Here is a 21,134-nt window from a genome sequence, read left to right as displayed (position 1 = left end):
TCTACACCTTGGATGGTAGCATCAACTTCAGTTGGGTGGCTAGATTTGTATATTTGGGTGTCATCAGCGTACAATTGGTGAGACACTGGATGATGATCTCTGACACTTGAAAGTGACTGAGTGTACTGAATGAAGAAAACAGGTCCAAGAACAGACCCCTGTGGAACACCACAACATAGATCAACTGGGCTGGAGTGTATTCCATTTGCAGATACAATTTGTGTCATGTTGACCAAGTAGGACTTGAACCACACTATGGCTGTATCATGAATGCCAAATGCATGCTGGAGACAGTGAAGTAATGTATTATGGTCTAGTGTGTAAAATACTGCAGACAAATCAAGGAGGGTGAGGACTGTCATCTTTCCGCTATCCAACGCAGAGAGAATGTCATTAACTACTTTTAGAAGAGTAGTTTCAGTACTGTGGCAAGGGCAATATGCAGATTGTACATTGATAAAAAGACTGTTTGAATTTAGATGAGATACAAGCTGGGATAGAACAACCTTTTCTAAGATTTTTGATATGAATGGGAGATTATAAACTGGGTGGTAGTTCTTTAAATCATTATGGTCTAGTGTTGGTTTCTTCAGCAGAGGCTTTACAATGGCAATTTTGAAAAATGATGGGAATTCCCAGGATAAGAGAGAGGTATTAATAACATCAGTTAGTGAAGGCAATACTGGATCTAAGCACTCAAGCAGCAGTGATGTTGGAATTGGATCAAGTTCACATGACTTTGGTGCACTCTTCATCACAATTGTACGTACGAAATCCATAGAGACAGGTTCAAATGCTGCTAATGGTTGCAGCTCAGATTCTGTATCCCAACTTTATGGTGACGACGAGTCAATTGAAATTGTGGTGTCAAGTTTATCTCTAATAGTTTGTACTTTGTCATGGAAGAGATTTCCAAACATGTCTGGAAGGTTGACTTTAGAGAAGGTAGTTGGAAGTGGTGTTAATTTGTTCCTTGACATTAGCTTGTTTGTAATCTCGAAGAGCTCTTTGCAGCTGGAACTTTCATGATCTTAGTAGTGTAGTGGGCTGATTTTGCTGCATGGACTATATTTGTGACAGTTGTCTAAGCATTATGTTGACAGTTAAATAATTATGCTTTTGTACTAAGTTTTCTTGATTCTTTAAAGTAATCAAGTTCTTGTGTCATGTAATCTGAATTACTTGCTGTAAATTGTTCATATCATGGACCTTTAGAAAAGTAGAAATTTTCATTTCAAAATTTAAAATAGTGGAGCAGTATATTGTTGTAGGGTGAAATTCTATACAACTTTTCCTGAAGAAAGAGAACTCATTTTTATAAATAAATAGCTAGAGAGAAAACTAGTATGGAAATATTGTAGTACCCAATTTCATTATTTCATGCATACAATTACTGACATAGTCATACATGGTCAAATGACTAGACAGCACTTTTCAAATTCAAACTCACTCAGCCATTCAGGATATAGAACTTGATATATTCATATTTTTAAATCTGTAAAAGGAAAAACATTCCAACTTGTCTAATTCCCCAGGTGAAGCACACAATCACATAAGAATAGGGGATGTAAGGAAAGGATAATTATGTAACAAAATCTGAACCAGCAGCTAATTTAGAACCATTTTCTTGTACATTTAATTGTTTTGTTTTTGTTACAAATTTGTATGCCTCCTTTTAATGCTTTTTTAAAATAAGTTTCAGATTTTTAATTGTCATACTTATTTTGGAAACAAATGTTATGTAGGATCCATTACAATTTCACACACACACACACACACACACACACACACACACAGAGGGATATTTTCATGGATGTAAAATTAACAATTTCTTCAAAAAGGGGTGATTTAAAATTTTTGATATAGTAGATATAAGAAAGGGTTTTATTTTGGCATGCACTGAATTACTCTTGAGTACATAGCACTGTTTTTTGAGGGCAAACCTGGAAGATGCATGTGGCTTGTTTACCACATGACAAGGGAGAAAGTGAGGAGAGCATTTCATTCATGTGGCCATTGTAAACATCTCATGAAAGCTGCTTTTCTTGAAGGGATGGTCATACATGTACTGATACTTGTTTTTGAAAAAAAAACACAACACTTCAGTCTTGCAGTAGGTAGCTGTTGCTATAAAATGCTGCTCCTCCAGTTGCCAAATGGCTCTCAGGATGGTGATCTTAAAAAATCTATAAGTGCCTCAAAACTCAGGGGCAGATTTGAAATATTGCTTACAGGCAGATGTCAATAAATAGGCAAGGTTTTTTTTGGATGTAACCCCTGCGCATTTTAATGATTTCCAGGATGTACTGTAAAACCATGAAACTAAAAAAGAAACATTTTGGGGTCCTTGCCTTCTTCTGGATCTACCCCTGTTGCTTGTTCTAAACATAGTGGCCGAGTGGTTTAAAGCATTCGCCTTTACTGATCACTGCCATCTCACCTTTGTCTGTGTGGGTTTCGAGTCTCAGGCTCAGCCAGTGTGGATATGTGAGAAAGCTGCAAGTAGCTTCTTGTGGATTGGTGGTTCGTACTGGGGTTTTCCCCAGGTTTTTCCTCCACCAGTGATACTGGCTGCCATATCTAGCCTATCTTGTGCCAAGAAATGGTGTTAAGCCCCAAAACAACAGCAACAATCATCTGAATGTGATAGTGGTCAAAGTGAACATTTTAGAATATTTCCTGTACTGCCAGATAGTGGATGTTTGTGCCACTACTGGGTCTCAGAGGTGGCTTCTTTGGACAGGTTGGACTGCTCATGTATTTTCCTAAGGGGGTGGCAGAATATGAGCCCCATTCCCAGTGCAGAAATATGTCTGTATTTTCCCAATTAAATATGAATTTATTTCAAACTGTACATACATTTATTATTTATATTTCATTTAAAATGAATGTTTAACTTTGCAAATGTAGTTTTTAAGAGTTAAAATTAAAGGGCATAAGTTGGTTTTCAAGATGATTTATTTTTGGATCAGCTGACCTCAGTCTCACATCAGAAAAGGCAGGAAATATTTAGATTGTAATTTGCTTTCAACCCTGGAGCTAGAAGAATAAATGTTACCTATCTCTGCACACACATTATCATGTAGTTAGGCATTTGTAATACCATTATGTTTATGATTATTGCTGACCTCAGATCATATTTGCAGGTAGCCTACTGAGAACATAAATGGCTAACAGCATCAATCCTTTCAGATACAGACAACTGTGGAGTTTACTTGTTATTACCGTATCTGATAAGAAGGAAGTTACTATGGGTGGGAATCAATCACGAGAGAATTTCTGTATAGAACTGGTTACAAGTGTTTGTTCTGCCAGCCTGCTGTGTTTGTTTTTATGGATACTGATTTGTTCTTAGAGTACTTTACCTTATTACAAATAGGGCTGAGAAGCAGACAGTACAATACAGATGTCTTCATTATTATTTGCCAAATAATAATGATATCTCTATCACACCACCTGTATTTTTCTGGTTTCCTGGTAAATTACCACAGTTGCCATCAAGATTGCTCTCATCAAACATTTATTCAACAACTTTTCTCACAGACAGTTGTGATTACTCACAATACTTGCAACTCAACGTGAGCCTGGTAATGGAAAGTCTTTAGCAAGTTACACTCTTAATCTCAGTGTGATCAACAAAAAAAAGATATGGAACAATTTCCTTAGTTGGAGAATGTATTGTTTTTCAGTTTTGTAGTAGTTGGCCACCTCTGACCTGAAACTTGTCCATATTGCACGTTTATACAAGTTTACATCATTATTGTTTGTTTATTTTTAATCCAAATGAATGTACATGTAATATGCAACAACAATTTTGATTGATTTGATTCTTTGAACTTGCCATATTCCTTGAGGTAAAGTTATCCAACAGAAACAGTAATGACATCTTGCCTATTGCTTCAATTGGTGAATGAAAAAGAATAGTACAGATCATAGGCAATTAGTGTGGCATGCCAGAGATGAAAGATACCATTGCCATATGGTTGTGTGTTGACTTTGATGTCCATTCACAAGTCTTGTTTCTTTAAGGGGTTGTGGTAATTACTCTCAAACTTGGACATGGCTGATTCGGTACAAATCACTGACTGATTCGGCCCATATATCTGGCTGATTCTCCAAACTTCCAAACTGATTCTTAACATGTGAAATGTTATTCAGTTTAGTCCAGGATTTAAATGTGACATTTAAATTTGTTTTAAAGATGATCTTCTCAGTATGTCCCAAGTATGTTGAGCAGTTCAAATATGCATTTGAAGTAACAAAATCCGGTAAGTATGCGTGATCATGGTATTGTTATATATAATAAAAAAACATAATCATATTTATTGTGCATCGGCAATTTAGTAGTGAAATATTTTTTAAACTTCTTTTTTAAATTGTTTTATTGAGAAATAATAAAATTACGAACACTGACAAAAAAGAAGAAATAAACTAAATGATGGGCGTAGTACATGTGAGCTTTCAGAAACTGTCTGAATTCTGTGCATTAGCATGATGTTGAACTCAATAGCGACTGGATTTCCTGAGTAGGCGTCAATGATGCTTTTTATTGAGTTCAAGAATCATTCGTCAGTGGTTAGCAAATCTCAATGAAAAATCAGATTAAATTGTTCAGCTAGAGAGGTGATACTATAATCCTTTGGATTATTGATGGTCAGCAAGAATTCAGTCAATTTCGGGTTATAGATGTCCATGCCATAAAGTCATCTCAGGATGACTTTAGCTATTAGGTTGGAGCCCTTTAATTTATAAAACTGCAGATGTCACATCATGCTAACACCCACTCTATTTTTCCAATTAAAATGCATTTAATGATTTGAAGAGCATAGTAAAATGGATAGATACCACTTTTTCGTTAAGTACAGAAGCGGAGTTGATCAAATGGAAAAGTTGAGAAGCTGCAGATTTTATAGATTTAATAAATTATTAAGTTGAAGACAAACAACAATAAATAAAGCCTTAACAACCACGTGGCTACATCTCAGAATTAGTATATATGATCCTTGGGACGACTTCGCCAGGCACAGTGGGGCGACTTCTAACACCTGGGATGAGTTCTCCCAGGGCGAGTTCTCCATAATTCATTATCAACAATGCCAGTGTGTATACAGTGTCTCAAACGACATCACACCCGTTATTTTTACAGGGGGAGGGAAGCGCATTGTTCTATATAATATGGATCGGGAGAGATGATCGGTTTTTCATTAATTTCTTTGTAACGAGTAAGAACAAAAAAAGCAAATTTTCAGAAAATGAACCATATACATATAGCAAATTATATATGAAGTTTGCGCGAATTTTAGTTTTGCATGTTTGTCCCCTTCAAGGGCTTGACAGTATGGACTGTGATTACTTAATGAGTAACCAACACATGTGGATGAGTGTATTCTTTACTGTATCAATCATCCAGCACTCAGCTATGGAATAAATTTGGGAACCCTGCTGTAAGGGACAGCTTAATAATCAAATGTTTACTGGTGAAAAATGTATCAAATTCCAGACTAATTTTTAACATGGTCATCTTTTGCTAATATTTTTCATATGGCCAGTTCACTTTAACATTGGAAAAATATTTGCCCAATATTCATTTTTAGTTTTTCTGGGCTCCCATAGAGTGGATTATTCTACGCTTGTAAACATGATTTCAAGCATCATGGTACAGACAGTTTGAAGAAGTATAAAAAGGAAAAGTTCGTCAAGTAATATACATAATTTCAAGAAGGTAACATACTTAATTTATGAACAAGAATAGATATATTTGTGTGGCAAATTAAATCATGACTCCATAACTTTTGACCTTATCACAAAATCTTCATCAAAGGAATCTAAGCAAAGCTAATTAGTCATGATTTATTGCTTCGGATTAGGTATCTATTCCTGTTCATTTTCTATAAATGGCTTTACCAGCTAAAAATTTTCGTTTTAGAATATTGTACATAATTTCAAGTAATATAATGCACATGATTCAATTAATCTTATTTCCATTCCTGTAAGCAATAAAATGTACAAAATGTCAAGTAAAATTTATAATTTGAGTAACATGCTACACAATTTCAAGTAACAGAATATAATAGTTTAAATTAATATAATATCCATTGTTTCAAGTAATACAAATTATTAAGTTAAGTAAAATAATATCCATAATAATTAAAAGTTGAGTCGAACTGCAAACATCATACATCCTAATATGTTGATCAGGTCTGATGTTTGTTCTACTGGTTACTCACTCCTAGCAAACGGCAGATCTGGGTCTGTGCAGTTTGCAGTTAAACTTGATTCGTAAGTGTGCATACAAGGTACCTAGAGTTTGTGGTCTTAAGTTGAAGGAATTTCCCAAGGAATCTTCATTAGCTGTGTTTTATCATTGCAGTATCTGTAAGTAATAGTTTGCTTAATAAATGTTTTCCTGTCAGTTAAATAAGAGTGATACGTTGGAGAATTTGTCAAATCTGGGACAGGATTTAGATGTACGCTTACCATTGCAAATGATGTACATGCTGTTTTCTTCAATTCTTTGGGGTATATCTCAGTGGTCTAGCTAGACTTGAATATTAGGAAGAGCTAAACAGGGATAAGTGGGACCAAAGCAAGAAACACAATATCTGTATATTAGTTTTAAGCAATACTTTATTTTCCAGTTGAAAAATTTGTGATGCATGTATATGCAAATTATTATATTCATACCCATTTTATTCATACTTGTATGTTTGGATTGAGACACCTACAATGAATTTTTGGCAACATGACTTTAAAAGAGTAATGAGATTAGAATCTGGTAATTGCAAGACAGTACAAATACTTAATAAACTACCACTTTTGTATAAAATTGCAGTCAAAAAGATTTCTGAACTCAGTTGAAACAACCCCAGTAACAATGTATTTAGGACCAAATGCACAAGTGACTTCATACAATACTGTTCGTCATTATTTCATTCTTGCCATTAAAACATTATTGTAACTATTCATAGACAACACTATGAAGCATTTAAGTCAAAATATGGCTGAACTAGACCCTTCTTTCGAACTGAGTCAGCACATCCAAGAACTCGTATTGTGCCATTGTGCATCTATTTTTAGAAAGAGGGATTTTCTTAATATAGCCACTCATTTTCTAGCTTCATTACAGCATTCCATTGATAGGATTAAGAATTAATGGTTATTTGCCTACATACAAGTAGTAATGACACATGCATTGATTAAATAGCATTTGCTTTACTATCTTTTTCATATTTTCACAAAAATGAATTATGTCAGTAAACAACGTTGACTTTACAGCATTTGTTCAAACTCCACAATATAGCATTGTCTCCTGTGTTTCTTACCTATATGATTAAATATTTAGCTTAAATCTTCTATCACATAATATTTAGACTTCTGCTTTTATTGAATTATATTTTTTCTCTGATTTATTTACCCAATTATTTACGACAATAGACAATCTAATAAAGTGGTATTTCACAGACACAGTGATTTCCACCATTACTGGTTTACTTATGGTTTCAAACTGATTTTATAAAGAAAATAAAGCAAACATGGCAGTTACAATATTCATTTAACAAATTCAATTAGAAAGTGCTCTTCACAGATTATATTTATTTAAAAAAACAACTACTATTTACATGTTGATGTTTAAATTTTGAAACAGAAGTTGGTTTATTTTTATTATCAAATAGTACTGTACAGTAGGCTTAACGGAAATTGAGTAGTGATATTTTGTTTGGGAAGGGTTTTATGATCTGTTTGCTATTAAAACAAATGTCTGTGAAGGGCTAGAGTTTGTGTGTCAACGTAGTTGGTATCAATAACACATGTAAATACATTTCACCTTCGGCTACAACACAACACTCAGAACTTACTGACCACAGGGAGGGAGCATCTCAAAAGTCATAAAGTACATTTAGTCATTGTGTGTCTAAAAAAAAAAATCACAGGACAACATCATTTTTGTTTTTTTCTAACAGAAGAAGGCAAAGTTTATGTTTTTCAGGTGACTCTGAGTCACCCACTTTGCATGGTACACTGTACTTAGTCACCCACTTTGCATGGTACCATGACTCCTGATGTCTTATTTACATGTTTCTTAGTTTTGTAATTTCTGTTCTTTTTCTTGCAAGTTTATGACAGTATTGTGCCTGTGATTAAGTTAGTCATTCTGCACCAATTAATATCATGTAATCAATCTAGTTTGTAGAAACATTTAAATAATGAAGTTTCCATCGCTATTGGTGTAAGAGGAGTCAAAAGACAAGACTTATGTGTACATGTGTAGGCATTAATTTCCATTGCTTATGAATCTTTTCGTTTCCTTAAAAATGTAAGACTAAAATGTAAATCAAAAGCTACATCTTTTGCTAAGATTCTGGTTTCATTATATTTGAACACTCTGTGACTTTTAGATACATATATATTTAGTTGTCATAGTCAAAACACAAAATGCATGTTTAATTAAACTATCATGGACCGTTCCGGTGGCTTAGTGGTTAGAGCATCCACCTTGGAAGCGGGAGGTCGTGGGTTTGATCCCTGGCCGGGGCATACCAAAGACTAGAGGTTAGTGTTAGGACTGGTTGGCCTGGTGTCAGGATAATGTGACTGGGTGGAACATCATGCTACATGTCTGTGGCAGGATGCCCCAGTGTATCATAGCGATATGACTGAAAAATTGTTAAAAATCCAAATCACACACACAGACACACACACACACACACACACACACACACACACACAACTATTGTGATTTTTCATTGTGTTGTGAAGAAATCCAGGGCATTTTGTCAGAATGATGCAGTTTCTGCTGACAGACAAGAACAATAAAGCAATGGAAGAAATTAACAATTTTGAGAAAATTTGAAGATATTCCATGTAGAATTAACAACCTGACTTCTGTCAAAGACGAACTTGATTCTAGCCAATATGGTTTAGATTGGTTTGATGCCTCAGCACAGGTAGGTTATTTAGTGCTGAAGAAGTTGGAGTAAAGTGCCTGGTTCAAAGACACATCACAATAGCTGAAACAGGCTGATCCAGTATTAGGATGCGCTACTGCATCCTTGCTGTCACAGGTCTGATATGCTAACCACCTAGCCACTGTGACTCCCATCTAGTATAATGTCTACCAAAGTGTTTATGACACTCGTACAACTTTTCAAAAATCCTTGAATTTGAGAAGTTGCCTTGGAAACATTTTTTGAATTTTTAAAATGTTGCCATTATCCTTGAAAATTCCTTGAATTGAATGAATAACTCCATGAATTTTCCCAAAACTTACATGTACTGAAAATGTGAGTGAATAACAGTAAATCTGAATATCTATCTATCCATCTATCTATCTATCTATCTATCTATATATCTATCTATCTAATCTAATCTAATCTATCTAAAAAATTAATTTTTTAAAAAAAATCAGAGTTTTTGTTGTTTATTTGTTCTCCAAATTAATAAATTGGTAAAATAGGTAAAATTGGGTGATTCATCTATCACACAACATTAAGTAGTTACCAGGTGGTATAAAGACACTCTTCTGTAATTAGTTATGTTTTTTATTTCTTGTTTATATTGATAAACAAAGGAACATACCTTGATACTAAGAAAGTTAAATTGCCATAAGAAAAAAAAGTGTTTGGAAGTCCTTGTAAATTCTTTTAACAGACCCTGAAAATTGATTCTCTGGGACTGTACAAACCATGGAAACTTTTGAAAACATAATTTTATAATTAAAAAAGTATGTAATTTAAAAATATAACTTTATTCTATTCAGTAGTGTCTACCAAATTTTGAGAGAAAATTTTATCGTTGAAAATTAAAATGTGCAGCATCAAACGAAAGATAGTTTAAAATGTTAAAAGTATTCCTAGAGAATTCCAGAGCTTTTGCCAGATAAATTTTGACACGAAGAGTTTATTGTAGAGTTTACAAAATCTTAAAGACAAAGTTTATCAATGACGATATGAAGCAATATGTATGATATTGAAAAAAAGAGAAGTTTTCCAAAGATAATTAGAAGTTTATCAGTGTAATTTAGAAATGTATTCATAGTCATGGCAACAGCCAAATGTTTAGGTTATATCTGTTTTATATTACCCTTTGAAAGTAAGTAAAATGAAAGATATTGAATGATTTTAATTTGAAGTGGAAAATTGGAAACCTATAGTGAAAATGGGGACGTATTTCTTGAGGCAACTAAAAGTTATGATCGTTTTGTCCATATAGTAAATTTGTTTTATTTGTTTAATCATTACACCACCAGTGATCCATCAACATTTAGATACTTGTTCTCCTCCCACACTTTTCTTTTATTTCCTTGAGAATCATCCGAGATAAAGATCAATAAGCGTATCAGTTGCCACCAGTGTTTGCTAGAATTTCCTGTTTTTAGAACAATTGTCACTTTCAAGTCCAAAAATTTTCTGATATTACAACAACAAAACAACATGTGTCACTTGTGGAAAGTGGATTCTTGTAATATTTCATGAATATTTCCTGGTTTATCATGAGCCATCCATTAACATCTTCAGGAAACAGAGAGCTCACTTTTCTTTACCAGCTGATCTAATTAAAATGAGGAAATTTCTTTTGGTTTGTTCAGTCCAGGGGAATAATAGACTTTGAAGAAAAAGAAGAATTGTCAGAAATTATTTTCACATTTATATACTCAATGTTTTAAAGTCTCTAGACTAACACTGCCCTTTCCATAAGGGATCTTTATTATTTAATTGGTTATATTTGGTTTTGCTGTAAATTCACTGTATTGTGGGTAGAAGTTCTCATGGATTTTACAGTTGCTGCAAAGCACAAATTTAAAGACGCAATAAAAATGATAATCTGTTTTAGCAATAGAACTCCATAAATGCCAAATATAAGTACATGTACTGTTTTCCCTCATAATGTGGTAGTTGGGGTGTAATTGTGGTAATGAGGTTTATCATGTACAGCATTATAATGAGAGAGACCTTACCAAGGAAAATGTGTTTTTTTATTTACAGAATCACAACAATTGATGACCATAACAAATAAATGAATTCACATTATTATTGCTATGTTAGCTTGGAAATGTGATATGTAAAATTTCCAGGCTGTACAATTTCAATGCTTTTCATGAAGGTTCCAGGCATTTTTCCATGGAAATGCTGTTAATGGAAAACTTCTGGAGTTTTTTTTTTTACATACTTCCTGTCACATGTCACGAAAAATCACTCAAAATGTACTGTTGGAAAATAACTCATTGGTGGAATTTGCTGGAAGTTTTCCATACTGTCAATAGAAGATGGTTGGACATTTTCCATCATGTCCAGGGACACTGGCTGGACAATTTCCATACAAAAGATGAGACTGAAAATGGCTGAATAATGTTCATACAGCCAGTTTACATTTACATGTAGAATGCTCTGCAGCTATTTATCCAGCATTTCTGTTGGTTCTTAAGCTCACTTTGATACAATTTGTTATTAATGTCTTGCATCTAGTTTTCATTCACAGAAATTTTAGATCTGATTTTAATAGAGCTGATAATGCTTGCTGTGTGAGTTGATTCACCTATTCATTTACAAATATGCACATCACAATTTTTAATGCCATCTAATTACTTGTGTAATTTAGTTTGCTCTTTAATCATCCACCATTAGGTTTGTTCATGTTATGTTAAAATGTCCATCCATTTTTTTCCTCTGCTTATATATCTGATCCCTGTTTCATTTTTGTACAATGGCTCTAGTTCTCCAGCATCTATCATTAACAGACTTGGCAGTTGGTTTGCATTTTGGTGTATGGAAGAATCCTTTTCATTTTTGGGTCTAAAGGTCAAGGGTCACAGTTATTGAGGCTGGAAGAAGAAAAATGTTTTCCATACAACAAAATTAGTCCTTTATCATAGACCTGGACCAGCTGTGGAATGAATATGTAGCCTAAGAACATCATAGCCATTATTGGAGAGTTGCATTATGTATTTAGGACATGTTGCATAGATGGTATTGTGTCCAATGCTTATAGGAACACCTAATTCTCCATTGACTGCCTTTTGTTTCAACTTCAAGCTAGTGCAACAGAAGTTTTTTTTTTCTGCTAATTTGATAATGAAGCTAGGACTTTGTAAAAGAACTGCTCTGGTCGCTTATTGGTTAGAGCATCCACCTCTGATGCAGGAGGGCTGGGTTCCAACCCCTTGCTGAGTCATACCAAAGACTTACAAAAATGGTACTAACAGCTGCCTTGCTTGGCACTCAGCATTAAGAGGTTAGTGTTAGGACTGGCCAGCCTAGTGTTAGGATAATGTGACTGGGTGGGACATCATGCTACATGTCTGCGGCATAATGCCCCAGTGCTAGACATCACTATAAACTGCCACACTGCAGATGTCGTAGCAATATGACTGTAAAATTGTTAAAGCTATGTTAGAAATCCAAATCACACATAGTGACACACACTTTGTAAAAGAAAGCTGTTTAAATATGAAAACATTTGATGCTGTGTTTTAAGGACATTACCTTATATTTACCTTTTATTTTATGTTCATATATATCTGTACCTATTCAATAATTTTAACATTTTTGTCTATTATTTTTTATCTTGTTATATTACATTTAACTCAATTTGAAAGGATTTATATTCCTAAAGATTTTAGCAAATTTATGAATTTTGTATTTTTCCAACCTTTTACTTGGCATTTAATTACCAGGATTGTAATGCTGTTTAACTAAACCATATATACACATTCATTAATGTATTTCTTTACATTGTAGTGTTTGGCCATTGATTATCAATGATAATGGGGCTTCATATCGTTTTCAATACTTAATCCATCTTCCTTTTCCATGACATATTATAAATCCATATTGAAATTTACATCAGTAAAAGAGGGGCTTCACTTAAAGCAGTGGTCACGTTAATAACTGGCATGTACAATGTTAAAGAAAGGGATCTTTGCACCTTGACAGACCTACTTGAAAATACAGTATCCCCTCATTATAATGCAGTCCAGTTGAGCCATAGAGTATATAACCTTGTCATTGAATTATCACCTTTGCATCCTGAAATGTAGCTAAAATTAACAAATTTAGTTTGTGCACAAACGATTTTAACATAATTCATATTGACATACTGTGCAACACTATTCATTCAGTACATGCTGAAAAAGATTGGTCTTGGTACATGACATACATACACGCTTATCCTGAGCTCTAGAAGAGTCCATATTTAGTACAGTACTGCAAAGAAATCAAAGGCATCGACTTTATGGCTGAATATAGCCGAATATGAAAGCAGATCCTGCTGTGGTAAACAAATCGACTCCTCCACAGGTCTTGATGGCATCAAAATATTTCATGTAAACAGACCACATTGTTTCAGCATGTATTTAATGAGATTTGTTATGCAGTATGTCAATTTGAAAACTATTGAAATACTTTGTGCATGAGATGAATTATTTACATTTGACTTTTGTGCAGAACAAAATTTAACTTCACTTAGATTCATTAGAAAACCGTCCAACCTAAATGATTAACATGGATTTGTATATCTTATATTTCAGCATGCAGCAGAGCTGGAAAAAAAGCAAAATGCAGCAGAAAACAAGAAAGAGCTGGGAAAGGAGGTTAAATATGGATCTGTTGTCCAGGTTTGCTATTTTATCACAAAGATGTTTGGTTTGAAAAATTATATTGTGATATCGTCTGCAGTTGTCCAAAAATGGGATAGGCTGAACACGTCTAGGTAATTCCTTGGAAGGTTTGACTGTTTGCCTATCTAATTCTCCCTGGGGCCCTTTTTTCTCAGAGAACTACTTGCTCAAGGGCATTATTTATCATCTTATCTTCATGAAAGTGTCATCTTTGCTTCCTGTCTTATCCCAGGAAGGGTCAAAAAGGTCAAATATTAAAAAATTACAATGCAGTGACATTTTCAAATATTTTGTAATCAAACTTTGTTTATGCAATCATATCAGGATGAAACATAATTTATTTGATGAGATTTTTTTATCTTGACCAGTGGGTAAATGTTGGGCTTGGGGATAATTATAGGAATAGGAAAGGTTTGGGTACAAATGTAGGGGTTTACAGTGATGAGCCTTTAAAGTTTCTGTTGTGTTTTTTAATACTACTGTCTCCATCTCTCCATCTGGCCTTCCATCCATACACAACTTGTGAATGCAGTTAGCCTTGCTGTTTTTGATGGGTTGCCATTACATGATGCTTTTATCAACAAATTACTTTGTTCATAACTGCTCCAGTGGCCTAGTGTTTAGAGCCTCTGCCTCAGATGCAGGAGGTCTTGGGTTTGATCCCTGGCTGAGTCATACCAAAGTCTTACAAAAATGGTACTAACAGCTGCCTAGCTAGGCGCTCAACATTAAGAGCTTAGTGTTAGGAGTGGTCAGCCTGGTGTCAGGATAATGTGTCTGGGTGAGACATCATGCCACATGTCCTTGGCTTGATGCCCCAGTGCTAGACATCACTATAAACTGCCACACTGCAGACATCATAGCGATATGACTGAAAAATTCTTGAAGCTGCGTTAAAAATAAAAAATCATACACACATTCTTGTATTTGGTGGATAGCAAGGACTTGCGTATGGAACCGCATACCGATGACATTTGTTCTGGTGATGTTAGAGCCAAAAGAAATACTGATTGAGCAGTTAATTAACAGCAAATGGTGATGTATCAAAAAGGAAACTTATTATCAATTCTAAGGAATATGAAATTTAGCAGTGCAAGCGAGGATGCACACATTTACACAAATATTCTGTATAATCCATGCATACTATGCACACTATTTGACAAAATCACGGAGACTGTGGACATTGGTACATTATGACCAACAAGGACATGTTTGCAAATCTAGTCCAGTCTTAACAATCAATACGACCGCTCAGGTGGCCTAGTGGTTAGAGCGTCTGCCTCGGATGTGGGAGGTTACGGGTTTGAACCAAGGCCGAGTCATAACAAAGACATGAAAATGGTACCAAGAGCTGCCTTGCTAGGTGCTCAGCATTAAGAGGTTAGTGTTATGACTAGTCGGCCTGGTGTCAGGATAATGCGACTGTGTGGGACATCATGCTACATGTCTGCAGCGTAATGCCACAATGCTTGATATCACTATAAACTGCCACACTGCAGACATCGTAGCGATATGACTGAAAGATTGTTAAAGCTACATTAAAATCAAATCTAAATCACATACTAGTATTAAGTAACTGTAACAAGCAAAAGGGTTTCATCTACAACTGTTCTTTAGGACAATTACATTATTATTTGAATATATATCTTGTTGTTATTGACTGACTGATAAATTCATTGATTTACTGATTGTCCTGCAATTAGTCTTTAGTACGACATAACATGCTTCCGACTAATTCACTGATCTGGAGATCATAATGTTATAAATTTGGAGTATGCGCATTTGGTTATAGCTCCCCGTTTTAAGGAATTCTTAGATTTGTATGATTATTTGTTTGATTATTGGAATTTGGTCAGTGGAAATATTCCTTAGCCTGAAATAATTAGCCAGTTAGTAGGAGAAAACGTCATGGATTGAAGTGTTAGTGAGTTTCCCTGACTTTTAGTGCATTCAGATCAAAACCGCATGAGTGTCCCTGGAGTATTATAATTCCTATTAAAACCTCATGGTGTACATTGGTGGTGTGACAGCAGTGGCATTATTGACGGTATGAGACCAGTAAATTACACAAAGGAATAAACAAGAAGGGATTCGGCAGATACTGTTTATGTCACCATGGTGGCAAATGTGACTCAGTTGTACTGGCGAAATGTGCCTTGAAACCATGAGTTGACTGGCCTAAGATGGCACAGTAAAACTAGTTCCCTTTGTTAGAGAATAGTTGTATAGTTTCTATGACGTGTACTGCTGACAGTACGGAAAGTTGATGAAGAGAAACCATGCAGATGTGCTGTTGATAGATATTTGGCAAGTAGGTGTGGTAACTACAAGTCTTTGTCAAATGATGCAGATGGTCGCCTTCGTCATCTTAACTTTTCTGGTCTTCTGGCTGGTCACAGTAACATTGCTTAAGAGATTAACAATAGCTGCAGCAATCTTTAGACATCAAACACATGGCAACAGTAATATTTCCAAGGCAGTAGGATATTGCTTGTACATGACCTTATAGCTGGGGCTTAGCAAACTTGAAATATAAATAATATATATTGATTTATTATAGTTTGATTTTTGGAACTTTGTCTTCATATATATATATATATATATATATATATATATATATATATATATATATATATATATATATATATATAAAAGCCCCCCCCAATAATTATATGTTTCGTATTGCACTGATTTTAAAATTAGGGTAGGCAGGTCATATTATTTTTTCTTTAAACATTATATATTATATATTTAATGTGATTCTTTTTATATTTTTTGTCTTTTTACCATGGGGAAAAACATTATAGGGTTGGCAGTGAGAAACATGGATGGTTTACTGACTGGAAATATGTATAAGTTTTGTTTGTTTAATAAGATGTAGTGATTTATTTATAATGGGACTTTTGGAACTTGGTCTTTATATACATAATAATATGTAGTGATTTATTTACATTGGGACTTTTGGAACTTGGCCTTTATACACATAATAAGATGTAGTGATTTATCTACATTGGGACTTTTGGAACTTGGTCTTTATATGCATAATAATATGTAGTGATTTATTTATATTGGGACTTTTGGAACTTGGTCTTTATACACATAATAATATGTAGTTATTTATTTATGTTCTGACTTTTGGAACTTAGCCTTATGACACAGGTCACTGTAATTTAGCATAGGTTCACAAAGTTTGGTACTCTGCTTGCTTATTGAATGCATGGCACATTATTTTTGCATGGGTTTTGCTTTTGCTGTATTGGTGACCAAATGGGTAATTGGATAATTTGTATAAATTTAGTGGAAAAGTTGTATGAAAATACTGTTATAAAAAAAAAAGAGAAACAACTGTTAAAAGCTACGTTAAAAATCCAAATCACACACATAAGATGCATGATATGGCCCTAAAGTAGGGTGTCAGCTGCTTAATTTCAAGATCCTGTGGTCTCATTCAGAGGCATCACCCAAGGTCGGAAATGCCCAGAGAAGTAAGGTAAGTATATTATGTTGTAGATTTCAGACAGGTGGTGAATTGAATAAAACGAAAGTACAAAGTATTATCCTTTCTACTGATCTCATCCAGCAAAATAATGCAAGGAAAGGTATGATTATATCACATTCTGCATAAGGCTTGAATGAATGAATGAACAAACGAATGAACGAACGAACGAACATAATAAAATTAATCAGAAGTATACTTATTGACCAATTGAACACAAACTAAGCATAAATCAAGCAGCATGACATCGTATAATATTCCAACTATGAAATAAATTTACTGAAAGGTTATTTAATGTTTAAAACAAATTAACCTCAGGGAATAACACTTATTGACCCTGAATCACTTATTCAGGGATGAAATCTTGGAGAACACATTTTAGCGAGAATGGGATCATATAATACATGTATTCCAAAGTTATTGTTAATTGGGGAAAAAATAAAACAAGATAGAATCAAAACTTTAAGAAAATGGTGTCTTGCATATTGAACCCATGGCCCCACCCAAGAATTAGACTCAGGGGTAGGGTAGAAAAATCAGTAAGGTTAGTGTGTGGTGATGTTATTTTCCAAGCCTAAAGTGAACTGGTTATTGAAATATAAGTGAAGATATTTTATATAACCAAAATGTGTCTCAATTTTAATTCTTGACCCTGTGGCCTCATTCAGTAGAGAAGGGGAGTAAGTGATAATATAATACTCTAGTGATATCATCTTAAGATAAGAAGTGCACAGTTTTGACAATGCAAAAATAACTTACTTGACAGTATGGTGAGAACGTAATTATAATCACACACCCCCCACTTCCCAATCCTCAGATTGAATCAAAAATTTCATGAAATGGAGTATATAAAACAAATTTGAACTTTAATTTGTGCAGACATCAGAGCATGAATGAAATGAGGATATGTGTCAGGTTTTAGAGATTATTTTAACAACCCCTGGCCACATATAACTTGGATGGTATGCAGAGGTAATCGGGATGGGAAGTGTAGACATCTGAAACTTCCTTTCTTTTTTCTTCAAGCTCACTGCGTTTTTCGTCCACATCATATCTATGGAGGTGGAATATAGTGTTACCTTTTTACATCTTGTATGTCCAGTCCTGTCTGTCATGAATTTATTTTAGCTTAGTAACTTTAATGGATTGAAACCAAAAATTTGGTATTATACATGGATTGAAACCAGATTGGGTATTAGACACTGATTGAGACCAGATTGGTTATTAGACATGGATTGAAACCAAATTGGGTATTAGACAAGGATTGAAACCAAATTGGGTATTAGACATGGATTGAGACTAGATTGGTTGTGAGACATGGATTGAAACCAGATTGGTTATTATACATGGATTGAAACCAAATTGGGTATTAGACATTGAATGAAACCAAATTGGGTATTGGACATAGATTGAAACCAAATTGGGTATTAGACATGGTTTGAGACCAGATTGGTTATTAGACAGGGATTGAAACCAAATTGGGTATTAGACAAGGATTGAAACCAGATTGGGTATTAGACATGGATTGAGACCAGATTGGTTATTAGACATGGATTGAAACCAAATTGGGTATTAGACATGGATTGAAAACAGATTGGGTATTAAGGTTAAGAAGACTTGGCGCAAGTTGAGTTTTGCCATTTTTCTACATAATTTGATAAAATTATTATCCATTTTTTTATGTTGATGGGCAAGGGCATGTGGGTCATCAGGAACATATTACATATTACAAACTAGACTGTTTAAATAAGAATCAGTTACCTAATATTATAGCATACCTCTGTTACCTTTAATCCAAATGATTTAATGCGTGGATGAAGTGACTGGGTTTCAATGTACCACTGACGTCCAATTGATTTTGATCTTATTTTATCTTGTATGTCTAACATCCAGGAATAAAGTGATCCATTTAAATTCCTGTAATTCTCTATTTTGTTGTCATAATTGATTTGTCCGTGTGATAATGGGTGGATAAAGGGTAGAAACCTGGAAGATACTTTTAGGACTTTGGTGTCTTATACTATACTATTCAAAGGATTGGCAAAAAAATTATGTTCCTCAGAGACATCAGCATGTTGTATCCCCCCCTCTATTCCAGGTTTAGAATAAGATGATGTTTACATCTAAAATCCAGATGTCCAAGAGAGGTACTTTTTAGTCAAGTTAAATAGTGTATTTGAGTCTTGGCTCAGTAAATTTAGATATGTGAGAAATCTTGCCAGTAGGTTCAGTTGGGTCAGTGGTTTTTTCCTTGGATTTTCCTGGGTTTCTTCCTCCATGAAATATACTGGCTGGCATGTATAGCCTATCATGTGATGAAATATAGTGTTAAATTCACAAAACCACAAACATCCTCTCAAGAAGTAGCTAATCTCAAGAGCAGTTTTCTGCAATTCTAGTTTAAACAGTTTCCCCCTTCTACAGCAGGCAAAAGTGTCTGTATGCAGACTATCAATGGGAGATTGACATTACTGTGTTACAGTCCCTCTACTTGGTAGCCAAGATGACGAGTTTTGCTTTACTTATATTCTAATCTTAAGGAATAAGGGCAGGAGGTAGTCTATTTATTTAGTTCACCTGGCCAGAAGGCCAAGTGATCTTAAGGTATGGTCCTGCATTTATTGTTTGGTGCGCATTGACCATTGTTCATTGTTTGCTAACAGTTGCTTTTTTGAGCTTCTTCTAAAAAACCACAGTTCCAGTTTCAACCAAACTTCGCTGAAAGAATCACGTTGTGAAGGCCTTTTATGTTTATATATGGTATCAATGTTAGCCTGCTTTCAAATTTAGGCATTGTTACCAAAAAATACAAGAATTTTTAAATGTCTTGTCAAACATTGCTTTACAGAATTAGACCAAATTTGATAGTAAACATTCTGTCAAGAAGACCATGCAGTTTTATATCAGTGATGCTCATTCACTGTAAATGTTTGTTATTTCCACCTTCTCAAAAGACACTTGATCAATTTCAGTTTAATTTGGCAGAGAGCATCCAGGTATGAATTGCAATCATAAATGTACAAATGATGCCAATCCATCATGAAATTTGGAAACCATTACTAAAAACTTAGAATAACCCATCAACAACGTCTTAAAAGCCATTCCTCAGGGAGCATCCTTCTATAGAAGCCTTTCACATTTATACAGAGTATCCCAATCTTCCATCAAATATGGCAGCCACAACTGAAATAGAAAAAAACAGTTTAAAAAGTTATTCTGACCAATGTATCAGCAGAACTTGAATCAGATTTGACAGAAAGCGCCGAGGCAGTAAATGGTTTCAAGTTTATACAAGTGATTTTGTTCTACCATCAAATATGACCACCATTACAAAAAATATAACAACCTTCAATGACTTCATCATAAAGAATGCTCAACAAAATGTGTACAGATGAGACAGAGAGCATCTTCATATCAAGGGTTTAAGTTCATAGAAATATTTGTTGATCTACCATTAAATATGGATGCTTTTACCATAAATAGATTTTTAAAAATGCTTGACAAAGTTTGACCAATTGGACAGAAAACATTCAGGCAAAATGGGTTTTCATTTTCTTTTACAATTTATAATGATCTACAATCAAATATGATGGAAAGTAACTTGATTTCTCCACCATCAACTATTACCAAACTTTGTAAGTAGCTTTTGCATATATTTCATAATGAGGTATTGGAATATATAAATACCATTTTTATCACCATAGTGGTAATATTACTTTTGAAACTAAGTTCTTTTCCCATTTAGGAAACATATCTGCCATTGTGTATGTTATTCAAATCTGTATTTCGATATTTTGACCTGTTTTTTTCTTCTTCTGTTTCTCTCTCTCCACACCCTTTCCCCAATCTGAATGAATGGATCTTAATATGTGTTAAGACTATAAATGGGCTTGTATAGATTTATATACCATTATGGACACACCATCAAAAATGCCTAAAAATGCACTTACAGACAACAAAACGTTCAAGTTGTAACTTTTGGTACTTAAATGAACTGTTGCTATTCAGTAATCAGTCGCTCATATA

At 34.3% G+C, this 21,134-nt stretch overlaps 1 protein-coding gene across 8 annotated transcripts in view; it reads left to right on the top strand.

Annotated features, from left to right (window-relative positions):
* LOC149789196 (inositol 1,4,5-trisphosphate-gated calcium channel ITPR1-like) overlaps window positions 1-21,134 on the top strand; it is a 346,253-nt gene that overhangs the window by 46,467 nt on the left and 278,652 nt on the right. For all 8 annotated transcript variants that reach the window (XM_089975354.1, XM_089975359.1, XM_089975357.1 and 5 more), the window contains exon 4: window positions 13,523-13,609. In XM_089975354.1, the coding sequence (XP_089831480.1) occupies window positions 13,523-13,609 (87 nt within the window). The remainder of the gene's footprint in view (window positions 1-13,522; window positions 13,610-21,134) is intronic.

Source organism: Sinohyriopsis cumingii, chromosome 11 (assembly GCF_028554795.1).
Source record: "Sinohyriopsis cumingii isolate HCF-2022 chromosome 11, ASM2855479v2, whole genome shotgun sequence".
NCBI classification, from domain to species: Eukaryota; Metazoa; Mollusca; class Bivalvia; order Unionida; family Unionidae; genus Sinohyriopsis; species Sinohyriopsis cumingii.
This window is presented reverse-complemented; position numbering and strand designations above follow the sequence as displayed.